At 38.7% G+C, this 20822-nt stretch overlaps 2 protein-coding genes and 1 long non-coding RNA gene across 3 annotated transcripts in view; 1 reads left to right on the forward strand and 2 right to left on the reverse strand.

Annotated features, from left to right (window-relative positions):
* Positions 1-20822, reverse strand: part of LOC310830551 (olfactory receptor 6N1-like) — a gene marked incomplete at its 3' end in the record, with an annotated part of 236827 nt that overhangs the window by 46223 nt on the left and 169782 nt on the right. The window lies entirely within an intron of this gene.
* On the forward strand, positions 3034-14678 carry LOC310829721. Its single transcript, XR_014557332.1, has 3 exons — positions 3034-3141; positions 12555-12631; positions 14472-14678. It is a non-coding gene; the product is annotated as an uncharacterized lncRNA (long non-coding RNA).
* On the reverse strand, positions 6693-12407 carry LOC310830834 (vomeronasal type-2 receptor 26-like; the record flags this gene model as incomplete). Its single annotated transcript, XM_083710671.1, has 5 exons — positions 6693-7594; positions 9381-9507; positions 10625-10852; positions 11214-12071; positions 12399-12407. The coding sequence occupies 5 exons, from the start codon at positions 12405-12407 to the stop codon at positions 6693-6695; spliced, it is 2124 nt and encodes a 707-aa protein (XP_083566797.1).

Consider the following 20822-nt stretch of genomic DNA (forward strand, 5'->3'; position numbering starts at 1 on the left):
CCCCCACCACTCTGGTTGGCTTCCAACAAAATATTTAAAATACAATAAAATATCAGAGTTTAAAAACTTCCCTAAACAGGACTGCTTTCAGATGTCTTCTGAAAGTCAGATAGTTGTTTATTTCCTTGACATTTGATGGGAGGGTGTTCCACAGGGCAGGCACCACTACCAAGAAGGCCCTCTGCCTGGTTCCCTATAACTTTGCTTCTCACAGTGAGGGAACCACCAGAAGGCCTTTTGCGTTGGACATCACTTTCCAGGCTGAACAATGGGGGTGGAGATGCTCCTTCAGGTATACTGAGGCCGAGACCGTTTAGGGCTTTAAAGGTCAGCACCAACTCTGACTTGTGCTTGGAAATGTATTGGGAGCCAGTGTAGGTCTTTCATGACCAGTGTTATGTGGTCTCAGGAGCCACTCCCTGTCACCAGTCTAACTGCTGCATTCTGGATTAATTGCAATTTCTGGGTCACCTTCAAAGGTAACCCCACGTAGAGCGTTTTGCAGTAGTCCAAGCGGGAGATAATTAGAACATGCACCACTCTGGCTAGACAGTCCGCAGGCAGATAGGGTCTCAGCCTGCATACCAGATGGAGCTGGAAGACAGCTGCCCTGGACACAGAATTGACCTGTGACCTGCGGACACAGAATTGACAGCTGCCCTGGACACAGAATTGACCTGCACCTCCATGGACAGCTGTGAGTCCAAAATGACTCCCAGGCTCTGCACCTGCTCCTTCAGGGTCACATCCACCCCATTCAGGACCAGGGAGTCATCCACACAAGCCCTCCCCCTGTCCCCAAAAACAGTTCTTCTCTCTTGTTAGGATTCAGCCTCAATCTGTTAGCCACCATCCATCCTCCGACGACCTCCAGACACTCACAGAGGACATTCACTGCCTTCACTGGTTCCAGTTTAAAAGAGAGGTAGAGCTGGGTATCATCTGCATACTGATGGACACCCAGCCCAAACCCCTTGATTATCTCTCCCAGCAGCTTCATATAGATGTTAAAAAGCATGGGGGAGAGGACGGAACCCTAAGGCACCCCACAAGTGAGAGCCCAGGATTCTGAACACTCATCCCCCAACACCATGTTCTGGACACAGCCCAGGAGGAAGGAGCGGAACCACTGTATAACAGTGCCCACAGCTTCCAGCCCCTCTAGATGGTCCAGAAGGATGTTATGGTTGATGGTATCAAAAGCCACTGAGAGAGCCATCAAAACTAGGAAACAGCTTTCACCTTTGTCCCTAGCCCACCGGATCATTGACCTATTTCTTGCTTTTGTTTTATTTTCTAGAATGTGTCTTGAACTCATCACTGCCTCTGCGAAGAGATGTATGTTTGGTAGTCTACGTAGAAGCCTATACTTTTTAAATAGGTGGATAAATATCCCTTAAATATGGAAATATCTATTAAAATGTAAAGGGTCCATTAAAGATAATACCTAGCTCCCTATCCCAAACCAATTCTTAAAATCAGTAATTTATTTATTTATTGGAGGAGAGGAAAGATAAAGCATATAATAGGAATCCAACAAAATTAGAACTGGAATATAATGTATTTTTCAAAAAGCTTCAGGAAAAAATAAAAGATCCTGTGGGATTTTAGGAATGTTAAAGTTGGAATATAGTTAGATGTCTTCAAAGCATTTGGAAATTCTGAGCCAAAATATCAAATGTCACAGTGCTGTTTCTCACCTGATTAAATACTTTATGCCACACAATTTGATCATCATTTATGCTTAACTCTTTTCCTAAAGGTGCCTGAGGGTCCAGTCTTCCAACTTTGACCCTAAACAATGAGCCATTTGGGGAAATAATCCAGTTTGTTACATCAAAACCTGTAACTAACTCTCCATTATAATCAAAACAAACTGAATCCCCAACACTATTGTTGAACATCATGGTTCTTAGAAAATGATGGACCTAGATGGAAAGAAAGTATCAGCAAAGAGAGGACTGTTTCAAAACTCTTCAACAATGTATGTGGTGACTTCATCCATTGGACGATCTTGTTTTGTTCTTGAATTGGAAACCTTATATGATTATTTGATATTTCAAATGATCATTACTTTCCATAAGCTCTAAGGTGGTGGGTGATTTTGAATTGAAATAACAATATTTTATCATGGGACCACTAATATTTATCAAAATGGATTTCCAAAAGGGGGAAAACACTGAAAGGAAATGAAAACCACCACAGAAAGAGTAATTGTATCATGCAGACTTAGATTTTCCTATGTTTCTTGATGAAAACATAGACTTTTAAAAATGTTCAGTTGTAATTACCTGCCATGGTTGCACATTCTGAAAAAAACAGTTCCTGTTGTTCTCCCAACTTCCTACCTTTGGAACTGGATTTGTAAACAGCTTGCAAAGCATGAGCCACAGCATAGACAGCATTGTAGACATTGTAGCTGTGGCCAGTCATTTCCATTTCAAACAAGGTCCCAGGAAGACTCTCCAGCTTCTCTCCTCCAGAGCAGTATCTCCTTTCCTGATGCTGCCCATTAGCCATTTGTAATGAACAGTTGAATGCCTGTTCCCAAAAGTCCTGGATAAAACCATCTCCTTGGGCCCATGAAGGGCTTAGCATCTGAAGGAAATTTTGGAATCCCAATGGTTGATTTGAATGAACCGTGATGGATATGGAACCATGGAAGGCTTGTAGATCCCAAATCTTTTGAATAGAGTGTGATGCAAAATCCCAGTGGGATGTAATAATCCACACTTTACCCAGAGGGGGCAAGTCCACGAAGGGTGCTAGAAACAACATCATTATTAGAACTTGAAAGGATGAAGGTTCCCCATATGCATAGAATACATTGGCTTTTCTTTCAAACACAATGAGATAGGCATCCAAGTGTTTTAAAAACCAGTCTAGCATCTCATCCATATAACTCCATTTTGGTATGTTTACTGTAAAGTCATAACAGATGCCGTTCTGGGATAGCATTGGCACTATAGTCTGTAAAAACCTATTCCCTTTGTCGTCATCTGCGGCAAAAAGCCCAACCCAGGTCCATCTGAAATGCTGAAGTAACTGCACAATTCCTTTGTGCTGCTGGGCCTCATTGGGGACCATCTGGTACAAGAATGGGAAAAGCATTTTTGCACTTTGTAAGGGTAAAAATGATCCGTAAGTGAGCTGTAATGAAACCCATGAATATTTCTCAGACAGATTACAAGGGAATAGTAAATCATTACTTTGGAATTGGTCCTGTAGGTCATCTAGTTCAATATCCTTTTGAAAGCCAGAATCACAGTTTCTGCAACAAATGGCTGTTCCATTTGTTTTATAATTGAAGTACGTTTAGTCCGAATTTTGAACCCTAAACAAGTACTACGTTTGCAGCAATAGAGAATGAAGCTTTGTCCTCTTCGATGTGGCAACTGCTTAAGTCTTTGAAGTGTGTTGTAATGTTGCACCTTGGACTCATTTTCAAGAGACTGATCATACCAATTTCTTTCAACCTTTCCTTATATGATATGTTTTCCATACCCCAATGTCTCTATGAAGGCCACGTCCCATACTGACCCTGTTCAAGCTGCATGTCTAAATAGTGTATTTGTACCGTGATGATGCCTAAGCCTGCTAGAGGTGGAAATAGTTGTGTGTTCTCTGGGTGTAAAATCTGCTTACTCTTGTGTTTCTGGAATATAATGGAATGTTCAGAGGTAAGAGTCACATCTCTTGATCCCTGCAATCTTTTGCCTCTGTTCCCGCACCCCTGACATTAACCCCTAGAAGTTTCCATAAAGTGAAAAAGTGTTCCTGCCCACCCCCTGCCCATGATTTAAAAGACTGCAGACACATTTTTCTTTAATCATGATGGTGTACCACTACTGTAAAAATAAATCCATACCCCTATGCACACAGTTTACCTGTGGTGTCTTGTGGATTGCTGAAATGATGGCCACATTGGCAGAGATTTCAGAGATGCATCCTCCAACAACAGCAACCAGTTTGTTCTGATTTTGACATCTGAAGTTAGGAGAAAATCTTTGCTGTTTAGAAAGCAGACTTAGAGTGGCCTTATACGTCATCCTAGCAGTGTAGTAGCTATTAAGAATGTGGATTCCCAGAGAAATGTTTGGTAAGATGTTGGGGTTTTCATTTATCTCTTTTACAGCAAAGGCTAAGGCCAGGATGTGCTGGTAGTTCTTGGGCACTGAACTGTAATGTAAGTTACAGCTATTTCATAAATCAACAGTGACAGAAGCAATAAAAGCACATTTGAATTCTTCATTTGTCATCTGTATCTGTTCAAGACTACAGTGAAGAAAACATACCTCAAAGTATAATGGGGGTGGGGGAATATCTCAAGTGAAGAACTAAATGCTCAAAATGTTTTGGGGTCATGCTTTTTATTAATAAACTGAGGAAAGGGGGGAAAGGACATGGTGTCTTACATAGGTTCTCCAATCATATTCTGTGTAGGCTGTTCCAGGAAAGAAAGTACATTATACAAGAAGAAAACTTGAGAAACAATCCCACCAATCACAAGGTCCCCTGCCTGGTAGAATTCATGAGGAATAGGAAGAGGGTCATCACGTATGCTGCAATTAATGAAATGTGGCTTGCATACAGTATGACACAACAGTATAAGCAGCAACACCATCACGGTCATGATCCTGTTGGCAAAATGACCCCACCAAATGTCAGTTCCCATGGTACCCTCTATATGTTGCATTGCATTTGCTACAGCGTCAGTCAAATCGTAGATAATCCTCTGGTTGCACTGATTTACAACTTGGCTCGTTACGGAATTTGGGTGCCAATACCCTTGTGTTCTAGTTCAGGGCTTCTCAAATTGTTGTTTGTGGACCACCAGTGGTCTGCTTGCTTAGTTCAGGCTGTCCACAGCATGTCTGTAAAGAGCAATTAGAATTCTATAGAATTCATGCTGTAATGCAATAAAATACAGGATTCAAAATAAAAAGAAGCAATAGCATACCATTTAAAATTACACATCCTGCAAAGTGGTCTGCAAAGAACCTCAACAATTTTTATGTTCTCCATGGCAGGACCACTGTCCTATTTAATATTGTTTATATGTTCTCTGTGTGAGCTGGATAAATTAGTGGAATGTGACTCCCACTGAGATCAGTGGGTCTCATATAGTCTAGATCCAAGTCTTTATCTTCTCACTTTATTTTGTATGGGTTTTCTTTGTTGTTGTTTTTTAGAAAAAAAGAATAAATCAGCTTGAGGAAATATATCCATTTATATCCATATAAGTGAGAGATTTTTCAACAGAAGAGTGACAGAGCCCTGCCTCTACCTAGATCTAATTCTGAAGAATACAGGTGTTTTATAGCTTTTCTTCAGACACTTGCTAACATGTGCTGAATGTCAATTGCATAAACCAGTAATTTTGACAGGTATGATTATCATTCCCCTGTGTGTTGTTGACTTCTGAAGTTCTATCATGCATAACAAAACTGTTAGAAGATTCCCTCCCTTCTTTTTCTCTGTAAAAGATTATTTTTTCCCTTTGACGGAAAATAAGTAGCTAGTCTTGTATAGCTGGTAGATCCACATCTGACCAGTACCAAGGTCAGCGTCATCCATGGGTCATTCATATTTGACATAACTGGAAAGCCCAGTCTGGGGATAATGAGAGTCACAATTTGTTGTGTTGATAGATACAGTTCTCTTAACAGATCATTTCTAACTATTGTTTGACCCATTTCCTTTTACTGGTATTTAATTTCATTAATAAGATTCTTTATTAATGCAGTACTTAAAATGTTTGTGATGTTAACTTAAAGCAGGGGGGAGTTGTGCGTTCCTCTTCTCTATCAATGCCTTGCACCTATCATGGCTGCTCTACCCCTTCACATGGCAGGGAGGAGAAGGAAGGTGAATCATTCCAACTGAAATAATGTTCAGCCCCTACATCCTTTGCAGTCTTTGGGGTTTCTTTCCTCTCTGAATTACTTCTCCTGAGAAAAATCCCCAGAACTCTACTTATGGCAATATGTAAAGGGCAAATGTACTTGTGCTCTGGATATGCCAAAGAAGATTTTGAGTACAGCTCATATTATAGGAACTGTCACTGAATTTTGATGTCAGTTGAAGCGTTTGATGGTTATTTTACTGAAACATAAACGATCCATTTCATGGTTGTTATTATTTGTAAATTCACAATGGGTTGTGGGCTTCCCAGAGCTCTTCCCAGAGCTTTTTAATTGATTTTGTACTTTTAAATCACTTAAAAGTCATTTGAGCCACTGATCATATGTATGTGAACACACGCACACAGTAGTTTCCTCTGGGGGACGCAGGGGAACATTTTGTGAATCTAAGTTTGGCCTCATTGAGGGTCAGTATGTCACTATGAATAGAAAAATGAGAGTACTCCTAAACATTTCACACAGGCAGAGAGAGAGAGAGATTTGTTCCTGGTAATTTAAATGTTTGGGACCATCACAATAATGAATCATACGAGTTTGAAAATTACATACACATTCCATCTAGGATTCAAATGCAAGGGATGCTAGCAAACTTAAGTGAAAACCAAATATAAATGCAATGTTTCTGGCCAAACTCTACATACAAGAATTTAAGGACAGATGTTTGCTTAAGCAAGGACCCATGACCGAATTCTTATGACATCCCTCCCACCAGCATTTCCAATGAACTGCATACACAAACAAACAAAAAACAGATGCATTCATGTTCTTTTACTTTTTTCTGCTGATTAGTATTTCCCTGGTGTTAAGCTCAGGTCTGAATATAATAATGTAGCATTTAGGGGAAAAGATGCAAGCCAGTAATCCAGCACCAGAAGACAAGATGGAAAAGATCTCCACAGCTACCATGTATTTTCCTTTGGTGCTCAGATAGGTGGGAACAAAGGACAACCAAACACTACAAACCACCAGCAAGCTGAAAGTGATAAATTTGGCCTCATTGAAACTATCAGGTAGCTTCCTGGCCAGGAAAGCCAAGATGAAGCTGACAATGGCCAGCAAACCCATATATACTAAGACACCATAAAACATGGCCACTGAACCCTCATTACATTCAAGTATGATTTCCCCATGCAGTGAGTGCATATCCATATCTGGGAATGGAGGGGATGTACTTAACCAAAGAGTACCTATGCAAGCCTGAATACAGGAGCAGGAAACGACAATAGAATTTGCCAGCCTTTTCCCTATCCATTTCCTCATACTTGATCCTGGTTTGGTTGCCATGAATGCAAGAAGCACAGTAATGGTTTTTGCCAAAACACTGGAAAGGGCCACAGAAAAGATGATGCTAAAAGTGATTTGTCGGAGAAGGCAGGTCATCTTTCCAGGCTGTCCAATGAAGAGAAAGGAGCAGAGGAAACAAAGCAGGAGGGAGATGAGGAGGATGTAGGTGAGAGTCCGATTGTTGGCTTTGACTATGGGAGTGTTATTGTGCTTCATAAAAGTCCCAAGTACGAATGTTGTGATCAGAGAGAAAGAAATAGTCAAGATAACTAAGATGAGCCCTAAATTTTCTTCATAAGAGAGGTAGCTGGGGACCTTGGGAATGCATTGGGTTTGGCCACTGTTGGGATATTCATCTTCTGGACATTTCACACAGGCAGCCATATCTGAAATAAAAGATGAGTTGTGTAAACATTTCAGATATTGATCAATGTACAGGTAAAGCATTGGTTCTTAACTTTTAGGGGGGCGCATCACAGAACTTTTATATAATCTCCTCATAAAAATATCCACATAAAGACATAAGCAGAATATTTTGCATTCAATTCATATAATTGCTTTCAAAATTCCCTTTTTTCACATAGACAGAATCTGAAAACCGTCTACAATGTTTCATGTTGTTTCATGCAGCTGTAAAACATTGGGTTGCTCTGTTATGCTGACAATTTATTTTGTTCATTGTTTGAAATATTATTCCTAAATTAATGATGACAGAAACTGTATTGCATGATTATCAAAGGGGAGAAACAATTATTGTGAATGTATCCTGAAATGAAATGTTGGTGATATTATCACCATGTTGTGCAATATAAACTCGAAGGCTGGGAATGTTTCACAATGAGTTATCACATCTGATACTGGATATGCATTAATTCAAATTATTTTTTCCCTGTCATAGAATCATAGAGTTGGAAGAGACCACAAGGGCCATCGAGTCCAACCCCCTGCCAAGCAGGAAACACCATCAGAGCACTCCTGACATATGGTTGTCAAGCCTCTGCTTAAAGACCTCCAAAGAAGGAGACTCCACCACACTCCTTGGCAGCAAATCGAACAGCTCTTACTGTCAGGAAGTTCTTCCTAATGTTTAGGTGGAATCTTTTTTCTTGTAGTTTGGAACCATTGCTCCGTGTCCGCTTCTCTGGAGCAGCAGAAAACAACCTTTCTCCCTCCTTTATGTGACATCCTTTTATATATTTGAACATGGCTATCATATCACCCCTTAACCTCCTCTTCTCCAGGCTAAACATGCCCAGCTCCCTTAGCCATTCCTCATAAGGCATCGTTTCCAGGCCTTTGACCATTTTGGTTGCCCTCCTCTGGACACGTTCCAGTTTGTCAGTGTCCTTCTTGAACTGTGGTGCCCAGAACTGGACACAGTACTCCAGGTGAGGTCTGCCCAGAGCAGAATACAGTGGCACTATTACTTCCCTTGATCTAGATGCTATACTCCTATTGATGCAGCCCAGAATTGCATTGGCTTTTTTAGCTGCCGCGTCACACTGTTGGCTCATGTCAAGTTTGTGGTCAACCAAGACTCCTAGATCCTTTTCACATGTACTGCTCTCAAGCCAGGTGTCACCCATCTTGTATTTGTGCCTCTCATATTTTTTTTTGCCCAAGTGCAATACTTTACATTTCTCCCTGTTAAAATTCTTGTTTCTTTTGGCCCAGTTCTCTAATCTGTCAAGGTCATTTTGAAGTGTGATCCTGTCCTTCATTGTTAATCTAATTTCAAAGTAAAAAAAATGTTGTGATAAGATTCTATTTTTTTAAAAAAAATGTAACTAAATGTAACTAAAAACAAACTATATTCTTGAAATGCCAGGTGGTCAAGAAGGAAAAGGGTCTTCTGGATATCATATTGAAACTTCACATTTCAAGATTGGAAAGATCTAGTAAGGTCTTTTTCATTAACTGTGGAACTACCTGACAAGGGGTCTTCATATCCACCCTGTCAGGTTGCTTTGACTGACAGATAGTGATGGACACAAATTCAGCCAGTCCCATACTCTCTAAAAATCTTAAAATATAATAGTTAGGAATTTTTTGTTTACAATTTTTGTTTACAATTTTTCATTGCAAACTACAGTCATATGCATTCAAAGGGTTACACTTTACGTTTTGTCATGGAAATGCAAATAAGATAGTTGTGTCCATTATTCCTCCCACCTTTATACTTAGAGACCATTTCTTCTGGACATGGAGCACAATCGTAGCAGCAAAATTTCTCTCCCTCCTTCTTTTTCTTGCTGTAGCCAGGATAGCAGCAGTCATTGCACACAGAAATGGGTAGCACCTGTACAGAACCAATAAAGAAAGGGTAAGAGATCACTGAAAAAAGGAGGTTGGGAGAAGAAATGGAAGCTCCAGGTTAGAGCTGGGAGAGTTCACTTTTCTCTGTCTTGTCAAGTTAAAATTTACTTGTGGAAGAGGACTTTTTGTGCTTCTCTCTCATTTAGGTTAGGTTTTTTATTGTATTCTTTTATATCCCTCAGCTGCCGTGGGAAAACCAGGAAATCCCATTTTGTCACACACGAGCACAGCGGCCATTTTAGGCATTGAGATCTCACCCTTTAAAAAGTGCTTTTTCAGGGCCATGATCTCACACGGATCATGTGACTCACATGAGAGCACGGCCCTGGAAGGTGGCATCCTAGTTTTACAGCGTGTTGAGGGGTATGTTGTATTAATAAAAGGGAGAAAAGGAGATTGTTTCAGTTGCTGAGGAACTGAGAGGTTGGGCATTAGATTTTGTTCTACTCACATAAATGTACATTTTGCATTGGAATGAAGAACCTCTGGCTCACTAGCAGGCAACCCTCTCCAGGTCACATCGCCCAAGTGCTTTCCCCTGGCTAGAATGTGTTCTTAAACTCTCATAATGTCTCAGCATGGCCTTTTCAGAGAGATGTTTATTTGGTAGTGTATGTAGAAACTTATAATTTTAAAATAGGTGGATATAGTTCTCTTAATGTCCTAAATAAGGAAATATCTATCCAAATGAAAAGAGTCCCTTAAAGATAATACCTAGCCCCCTTTCCTGAAATCAGTTCATGAAATAAGTTATTTATTTATTTATTTATTGGGGGACAGGAAAAATAAAACATATACAGTGGTACCTTGGGTTACATACGCATCAGGTTACATACGCTTCAGGTTACAGACTCCACTAACCCAGTTTCAGGTTAAGAACGGACCTCCAGAATGAATTAAGTACGTAACCAGGGGTACCACTGTAATAGGAATTCAACCTAGTTAGAACAGGAACATAATAATGTTTTTGAAAAGATTCATGGAATAATAAAACATCCTATGGGATTTTATGAAAACTAAATTTGAAAGGGAGTTAGATGATTTCAATGCCTTTGGAAAAATTTAGTCGAAACATCAAATGCCACAGAGCTGTGTCTCACCTGATTAAAAACATTATGCCACACAATTTGATCATCATTTATGCTTAATTCTTTTCCTAAAGGTGCCTGAAGATCCAGTCTTCCAACTTTGACCCTAAACAATGAGCCATTTGGGGAAATAATCCAGTTTGTTACATCAAAACCTGTAACTAACTCTCCATTATCATCAAAACACACTGAATCCCCAGCACTATTGTTGAATAAAATGGACCTTAGAAAATGATGGACCTAGACAGAAAGAAAGTGAAGACTGTTTCAAAATTCTTCAGTAATGTATGTGGTGACTTCATCCATTGGGCGATCATGTTTTGCTCGTGAATTGGAAACCTTATATGATTATTTGATATTTCTAATTATCATTACTTTCCTTTATCTCCAGGTTGGTGAAGATATTTCAATTTTGAATTGAAATAACAATATTTTATCATGGGATCATCGATACTTATCATAATGGATTTCCAAAAGGAGAAGAAAAACATGAAAGGCAATGAAAACCAATAGAGGCACAGGAATTGTCTCATGCAGACATAAAATTCCCTATTTTTCTGGATGAAAACATAGACTTTTAAAAATGTTCAATTGTAATTACCTGCCATGGTTGCACATTCTGAAAAAACAGTTTCTGTTGTTCTCCCAACTGTCTACCTTTGGAATTGGATTTGTAAATGGCTTCCAAAGCATGTGCCACTGCATAGACAGCATTGTAGACATTGTAGCTGTGGCCAGTCATTTCCATTTCAAACAAGGTCCCAGGAAGACTCTCCACCTTCTCTCCTCCAGAGCAGTATTTCCTTTCCTGATGCTGCCCATTAGCCATTTGTAAGGAACAGTTGAATGCCTGTTCCCAAAAGTCCTGGATAAAACCATCTCCTTGGGACCATGAAGGTCTTAGCATCTGAAGGAAATTTTGGAATCCCAATGGTTGATTTGAATGAACTGTGAAGGATATGGAACCATGGAAGGTTTGTAAATCCCAAATCTTCTGAATAGAGTGTGATGCAAAATCCCAGTGGGATGTAATAATCCACACTTTACCCAGAGGTGGCAGGTTCACCAAGGGTGCTAGAAAGAGCATCATTCTTATAACTTGAAAGGATGGAGGTTCCCCATATACAAAGAATACATTGGCCTTTCTTTCAAAGACAATGATATAAGCATCCATGTGCTTAAAAAACCAGTCTAGCATCTCATCCATATAACTCCATTTTGGAATGTTTACTATGAAGTCATAACAGATGCCATTCTGGGTAAGCATTGGAACTATTGTCTGTAAAAACCTATTCCCTTTGTCATCATCCACGGCACAAAGCCCAAGCCAGGTCCATCTGAAATGCTGAAGTAACTGGACAAGTCCTTTGTACTGCTGGGCTTCATTGGGGACCATCTGGTACAAGAACGGGAATAGCATTTCTGCACTTTGTAAGGGTAAAAATGATCCATAAGTGAGCTGTAATGAAACCCATGAATATTTCTCAGATTACAAGAGAATAGTAAATCTAGTTCAACATCCTTTTGAAAACCAGAATCACAGTTTCTGCAATCAATGGCTTTTTCATTTGCCCTATTATTGAAGTATTTTTACTCCCAGTGTTGTACCTTAAGCAAGTACTACTTTTGCAGCAGTACAAAATGAATCTTTGACCTCTTCTATGTGGCACCAGTTTCAGTCTTTGAAGAGTGTTGTAATATTCTGCCTCAAACTCATTTTCAAGAGCCTGAACATACCAATTTCTTTCAACCTTTCCTTATATGATGTGTTTTCCATACTCCTGACCATATTCATTGTCCTCCTCTGAACCTATTCTGAAATGAGTGCATTCTTATTTAAGTGTGGCAACAGTGGTCAACATGAAGTCTTACTAGCTAAAGCTACATAGATGGGCCTTTACTACTTTCAATTCAGGCTAATCTTGTATTTATCTATTTACAGCCACATCACAAAATCTCACATAAATCTGCTTTCTGATCAGTTGAAATCTTGGGAGAATGATTTCACATGTCATACTGGTAAGGATGGGGGGGTTAATTAATTTCACATTTACAGCTAAATCCATTTTAAAAAGTATATGAGAATCGAAACAAAGCCATTCTCAAACCAAACAATGTTTATAAACAAGCATATATAATAGGAAAGTAAGAACAAAAATAGGATATCAATGCAAACAGTATAAAAACTGCATTATATTAGGAGAAATTGCTTGCAAAAATGCACATTAGTCACAGCTGCATACAAAAGTGTGTTTATTAGGAGAAATTAACACATTAAAAACATTAAAATGAGAGGATTTTGTCTAAAGAAATGCAGTTTGCTGCAGAAATGTGCAGAACTGAATTTAGGATTGGGAATATGGGAATCTGAGCAAATAAAGATGGACAGCTCTTTCCACCCCCAGCCTAGTGCCAAGCCATGTTTCCTGCATCCTATGGGTGTGCAAATGGGTGTTGTTGCTTGCCTAAACATTTGATTTGTCTCCTTTGATTTCATTTCCCTCCCAAGTTTTTCATTGCAATAACATTATTGTGATTTTATTTCTGTGTTCTTCAGCTCTGCCTCTCAGTGATACTAGTTCCCTCAGTTTCAGGGTGTATAAACACCAATTTAGGTAACTCCCCCCCCCCCCTGCTGCAACCAGTTCACTTAAATGCTTTCAAAACATCCTATTACTAGTATGTATAGTAGGCTTAGGAATAAGATAGAAACCAATGCTGGAGGCAGAATGAACTTTAAGCTAAATATTCTCTTGTGGTTCTTTTTGAGGGTTTCTGAAGACTCGGGAGACACCATTCCTGACACTAAGTGGCTTTTACCTCAGGACAAATTCCCTGATTTCAATTCCAGGCAAATATATCCACAGCCCAGTCCAGCTACTGGGGACAATCTGCCCTTTTACTAAGAGCTCCTCTGATTGTATTTCTGCTTGCTTGGACAGTTTAAACAATTTCAGATACTCAAATACAAGCAAGTATTTACCCTGGGCAGCTTCTCAGATCAACTCAGCTGCTGGCTTCCTACTCCTGATCTGCACCAACGGATTTTAATAACACACTGGGTATTAACATACAGGCCTCAGCTTTCCCCTCAATTACTCTCTACCCTTATTTATCACACCGACCTCTTCAGCTCCCTCAATTGTCAAAACTAGAAGTGCAGACTAAATTTTCTTGATCCATGACCCATATAATATAATATTAAAAGTAATTCCCTCTAGCTACACAGGAAACAATGTCTCTATGCAGGCAACATCCCACACTGACTCTGTTCAAGTGAGTTTGTGCTGTGATAATGCTGCTTGCCTTCTAGTGGTGAAAATACTGGTGTGTTCTGGGGGTGTAAAAACTGCTTGGTTTTGTGTGTCTGGAATATAATGGAATGTCCATAGGTAAAAATCACATCTCCTGTTCAATGCCCACTTTCGTCTCTGTACTTACACCCCTGTCTTCACCCCTGCAAATTTCTCTTTAAGTGAAAAAATGTACCTGCCCATCAGCTGCCCATGATCCAAAAGATAATCAACACTTTTTTCTCAAATCATGGTGGTGTTTACAGCCATATCGCAAAGCTCACAAGTATCTCATTTCATAAAACTATGCACACAGGTTACCTGTGGTGTCTTGTGGATTGCTGAAATGATGGCCACATTGGCAGAGATTTCAGAGACACATCCTCCAACAACAGCAACCAGTTTGTTCTGATTTTGACATTTGAAGTTAGGAGAAAATCTTTGTTGTTTAGAAAGCAGACTCAGGGTGGCTTTATAGGTCATGCTAGCAGTGTAGCTATTAAGAATGTGGAATCCCAGGGAAATGTTTGGTAAGATATTGGGGTTCTCATTTATCTCTTTTACAGCAAAGGCTAAGGCCAGGATGTGCTGGTAGTCCTTAGGCACTGAACTGCAATGTAAGTTACAGCTTTTCAATAAAAAAACAGTGACATAAGCAATGAAAAACACATTTGTATTCTTCATCCCTCATCCAAACCCATTCAAGACTGCCACAAAGCTAAAAGGAAACAAACTCAAAATGAAATGAAAATAAAGTATCTCAGTTGAGCAACAAAATGCTCAAATTGTTTTGGGATCATACTTTTTGTTAACAAACTGCTGCCTGCTGTTACTGTAGTATTTCCCATTGTCTACCAGCTATAATGGCAACCAGGTAAACAAGCTGTAAGCAACCCAATGTATATAGACCATATATTCTCTATTGGTAGATTATATTATATTTTAAATGAATAATTATTTAATATGTTCTGGAGCCTTTTTTAATTTATAACAGCATAAACAAAGAACAGAGCAATACAAACAATGAAGCTCCAACACCAAACTTGAGAACACTCATCACAGATATCAAATTCCACCTTAGTGATGAAAATCATTATCTGCCTTAATGTATTTTCACCATATGCATATAGGATTTCACATTAGTTTAAATTATGCATTTTGTGGATTCATAGCTATATATATTGCTTAGGTCGTCAACAATTTTATATGTATAAATGCGGAAGAGCATGTAAGGGACAGCATGTTTAAATCAAAAGGTTTTTTTACCAATCTTAAATGTGAAATACACTATAATACAATGTCATATTCCTCCTTGAGCATATTCCTCCATTGTGCAGAAGAAAAGATAAACCAAACAGGTCCATTCATTTCATTGGCAGTTGTAAGGGAAAGTTTATTATTATCTTGTGCCCAGCAATATCACATAGAAGGCAAAATATTTATTAACAACTCCAAGCATTGCCAACATGCTGCTTTTCACAACCATAATAAATAAATGCAGTATTCCTTAAATATGTGTTCCTGGTAAATATGGTCTTTACATATCACAAAAAGAAATGTGTGTGAGAGAGAAGGGAGAGCAAGGTGATGGTGTCTTACATAGGTTCATCAGTCACAATCTGTGTAGGTGGTTCAATTAGAGAAGGTACATTATAGAGAAAGAGGACTTGAGAAACCATCCCACCAATAACAAGATCCCCTGGTTGGTAAAATTCATGAAGAATAGGGAGCGGATCATCACGTATGCTGCAATTAATGAAATGCAACTTGCATACAGTATGGCACAACAGTATAAGCAGCAAAACTATCACCATGATGATCCTGTTGACAAAAAATCCCTTCCAAATTTCAATTCCCATGGACAATAGAATTTGCCAGATACCCTCTACAGCATTGCATGTGGTTTTTAAAGGTTCAGTAGGTACGACCTCAATCAAATAGTAGATAATACTATGGCTGCACTGATTTTCAACTTTGCCTGCTATAGAATGAGTATGCCAGTTTGTTCTAGTTCTATCCTTTGTTTTCTAGTTCAGGGGTTCTCAAATTATTGTTTGTGGACCACCAGTGGTCTACATGCTCCATTCAGGCTGTCCAACAGCATGTTTGTGAAGAACATTTACAATCTGAATTTTATACAATAAAATACAAGATTCAAAATGAAAAAGCAATAAATTACTCTTAAAATTATGCAACCTCAGCATCTTAAAATTGCTGCAAAAGGAAGACCATTAAGTGGTCTGCAAAGAACCTCAACAAGTTTTATGTGGTCCATGGCAGGAGAACTGTTCTATTTAATATTGTTCATCTGTTTTTCTCTTTGAACTGGATCAATAATAAGTTAGTGGAATGTGACTCCTGCTGATATCAATGGGACTCAAAGTCTACATCCAAGTCTAAAGCTCCTCACTTTATTTGTATGTATGTATGTTTGTTTTTTTGAAGAATAATTAGCTTCTGAAAAATATCCTAATATAAAAGAGAGATAATCTAAGGGAAGAATGACAGAGCCCTGCTTCTACCTAGATCTAATTCTGAAGAATACAAGTGTTTTATAGCTTTACTTCAGACACTTGCTAACATGTGCTAAATGTCAGTTACATAAACTAGCAATTTTGACAGATATGATTATCATTCCCCAGTGTATTGCTGACTTCTGAAGTTCTGTCATGCATAACAAAACTGCTAGAAGATCTTTCCCAAATATTGTTTTCCCCATTTATTTTTACTGATAGTTAATTTAATTAGTAAGAATCTTTATCAATGCAGTACTTAAAATGTTCATGATGTTTACATAAGAATGGGTTGGGAGTGTTTCTTGGCCGAAGAAGCTGATACTCTAAATGTTGTGTACTGTATGTATCTGGGAATAGGCTGGATATGAAGTTGTTAATACAATGCTAAGAAAATGCAGAAGCAAGAAAACACATTACTCAGGAATCTTTGAAAGTTACTATGTTTGGCTTGGCCCAGGTCCTTCAGTATAAATTGCTATTTTAACTATATTGATTGCTATGGTATATTTCAATCATTGGTGTTCAGATGAAATTAATTTACCGGTAACTTGTATTTTCGTTTCATGTGGCTATATCTTATAATTGGTTTTGTACTTGTAAACCATTTAGAAGTTTTTTGAGTCACTGATCATATGGATGGCGATATATATGCAACCAAACACACACATATGGAGAAATTATTTTCAAGCCAATTATTTTTTGAGGACCCTCAAAACAAGGAATCATATGAGTTATAATTGCGTCTTCATTCGAGTTAGCATTACCCTGAACAGTTAAGTAAGAAAGGATCCATTCAAATGCAGGAGATGTTAGCAATCTAAAGTGAGAACCAAATTAAAATGAAATTTTTCTGGCCAAACTCTGCATACAAGAATTGAAGGACAGACATTTGCTTAAGCAAGTACCCATAGCTGAATTCTTATGACATCCCTCCCACCAGCATTTCCAATGAACTACATACACAAACAGAAAGAAACAGATGCATTCATGTTCTTTTACTTTTTTCTGCTGATTAGTTGTTCCCTGGTGTTCTGCTCAGATCTGAATATAATAATGTAGCATTTAGGGGGAAAGATGCAAGCCAGTAATCCAGCACCAGAAGACAAGATGGAAAAGATCTCCACAGCTACCATGTATTTTCCTTTGGTGCTCAGATAGGTGGGAACAAAGGACAACCAAACACTACAAAACACCAGCAAGCTGAAAGTGTCTTTTAATTTCGTGGCTGCTGTCACCATCTGCAGTGATCATTGAGCCCAAGAAAGTAAAATCTCTCACTACCTCCATTTCTTCCCCTTCTATTTGCCAGGAGGTGATGGGACCAGTGGCCATGATCTTCGTTTTTTTGATGTTGAGCTTCAGACCATATTTTGCGCTCTCCTCTTTCACCCTCATTAAAAGGTTCTTTAATTCCTCCTCACTTTCTGCCATCAAGGTTGTGTCATCTGCATATCTGAGGTTGTTGATATTTCTTCTGGCAATCTTAATTCCGGCTAGGGATTCATCCAGCCCAGCCTTTCGCATGATGACTTCTGCATATAAGTTAAATAAGCAGGGAGACAAAATACAGCCTTGTCGTACTCCTTTCCCAATTTTGAACCAATCAGTTGTTCCATATCCAGTTCTAACTGTAGCTTCTTGTCCCACATAGAGATTTCTCAGGAGACAGATGAGGTGATCTGGCACTCCCATTTCTTTAAGAACTTGCCATAGTTTGCCGTGGTCGACACAGTCAAAGGCTTTTGCATAGTCAATGAAGCAGAAGTAGATGTCTTTCTGGAACTCTCTAGCTTTCTCCATAATCCAGCGCATGTTTGCAATTTGGTCTCTGGTTCCTCTGCCTCTTCTAAATCCAGCTTGCACTTCTGGGAGTTCTCGGTCCACATACTGCTTGAGCCTTCCTTGTAGAATTTTAAGCATAACCTTGCTAGCGTGTGAAATGAGTGCAATTGTGCGGTAGTTGGAGCATATAGACTAAGACACCATAAAACATGGCCACTGAACCCTCATTACATTCAAGTATGATTTCCCCATGCAGTGAGTGCATATCCATATCTGGAATGGAGGGGATGTACTTAACCAAAGAGTACCTATGCAAGCCTGAATACAGGAGCAGGAAACAACAATAGAATTTGCCAGCCTTTTCCCTATCCATTTCCTCATCCTGGATCCTGGTTTGGTTGCCATGAATGCAAGAAGCACAGTAATGGTTTTTGCCAAAACACTGGAAAGGGCGACAAAAAAAATGATGCTAAAAGTGATTTTTCGGAGAAGGCAGGTCACCTTTCCAGGCTGTCCAATGAAGAGAAAGGAGCAGAGGAAACAAAGCAGGAGGGAGATGAGGAGGATGTAGGTGAGAGTCCGATTGTTGGCTTTGACTATGGGAGTGTTATTGTGCTTCATAAAAGTCCCAAGTACGAATGTTGTGATCAAAGAGAAAGAAATAGTCAAGATAACTAAGATGAGCCCTAAATTTTCTTCATAAGAGAGGTAGCATGGGACCTTGGGAATACATTGGGTTTGGCCACTGTTGGGATACTCATCTTCTGGACATTTCACACAGGCAGCCATATCTGAAATAAAATAAGATCTATTTAAATATTTTGGACATTGACCAATATATAGCTAAAGAATTGGTTCTTAACTTTTTTGGGGGGGGTGTCACAGAACTCTAATAATATCATGCTGATTTTTTATTCTGAAAAAAAAATGCACATAAAGACTGAAACAGAAAATTTGAGTTAAATTTCATTGATGACTTTGGAAATTTATTTTCCCCCACATAGACATATTCTAAAGGCAATCTTCACAATGTTTCATGTTGTTTCATGAAACAGTAAAACATTGCGTTGTTCTGCTATGCTGACTATTTATTCTGTTCTTTGTTTGAAGTCTTAATAATAGAAACTGTATTGCAAGATTATGCAACAGGAAAAATAATAATGGTGAGGTTCTATCAAAAATGTAAGTGATATTATCATCTGGCTGAGTAAAATAAACTCCAAGGTGTCATTCCACAAGTGCAGGCTTTTCAGTGCTGTTGAGGAACAAATGTCACACAATTCAGAAAGCAGCATCGTCCTTTATTATATATTAAGTTAAGTAATTTATAACCTGCTCTTTATTGAAATAAGGTTATGAAAATCAATTAAATGAAACAATATTAAAAGGACAGTATATTGTTGAAATGTATGATGGTCCATTGGAAAAAGTTTATTTTGGATACCCTATTCACACAGGAAACATCTAGGAAAGACTTTCAGTGACAGTGGAACTACCTGGCAAGGCATCTTCACACCAACCCTGTGAGGTTTCTTAGACTGAGAGATAGTGATGGACACAAATTTACTCAGTCCCACACTCTAAACTTTTAATGATTAATAGTTAGGTTTTCTAGTCTTGGTTTAAAGTTTTGCATTGTAAAACATCTCCCTATACATTCAAGGGTTTACACTTCATGTTGTGTTATTGAAATGAAAATAATATAATTGTGTAAGTTATTCCTCCCACCTTTATACTTAGAGATCATCCCTTCTGGACATGGGGTACAATCATAGAAGCAGAATTTCTTTCCTTCCTTCTTTTTCCTGTTGTACCCAGGATAGCAGTAGTAATTTCACTCTGTGCTCCAGCATATAGTCAACATCCGAGTAACAACACTGTTTGTTTTTTTTTTAATAAATTTTTATTAGGGGTTTTTACAAAATAAAGTACAAAGATAAACAACCTTTCTTTTATCTCAACAGAGTTTCATAACTTCTTTGGACTTCCTCACATCTCCCGCTGCCATTTTCATCATCATAAATTATTCCCAGCAATTTATCATCTAATTTGCAAATTTTATAACCACTTATTTAAATATAATCCTCTGTAAATTAATTTCTCTTAATCTCACTTTACATCCCATTTCAATCCGATTTTGTGGTGGCCAATTATTTATGATCAAACATCCTACTTAACTTTCCACCAAGTCACAATATTTTTGTAAATAAGTCTTAAATTTCCTCCAATCTTCTTCAACCCTCTCTTCTCCCAGGTCTCGAATTCTGCCAGTCATCTCAGCCAGTTGCATATAGTCCATCAGCTGCATCTGCCATTCTTCCAGAGTGGGTAGATCTTGAGTTTTCCACTTCTTGGCGATAAGTATCCTTGCTGCTGCTGTTGCGTACAAAAAGAATGTTCGGTCCTTCTTTGGCACCATCTGGCCGACAATGCCCAGGAGAAAGGCCTCTGGTTTCTTAAGGAAGGTATACTTAAATACCTTTTTCAGCTCATTATATATCATTTCCCAGAAGACCTTCACCCTGGGACAAGTCCACCAGAGGTGAAAGAATGTTCCTTCATTTTCCTTACATTTCCAACATTTGTTGTCTGGCACATGGCATATTTTGGCTAGTTTAA

The sequence above is a fragment of the Podarcis gaigeae genome (genome assembly GCF_964106915.1).
Source record: "Podarcis gaigeae genome assembly, chromosome: 13".
NCBI lineage: Eukaryota > Metazoa > Chordata > Lepidosauria > Squamata > Lacertidae > Podarcis > Podarcis gaigeae.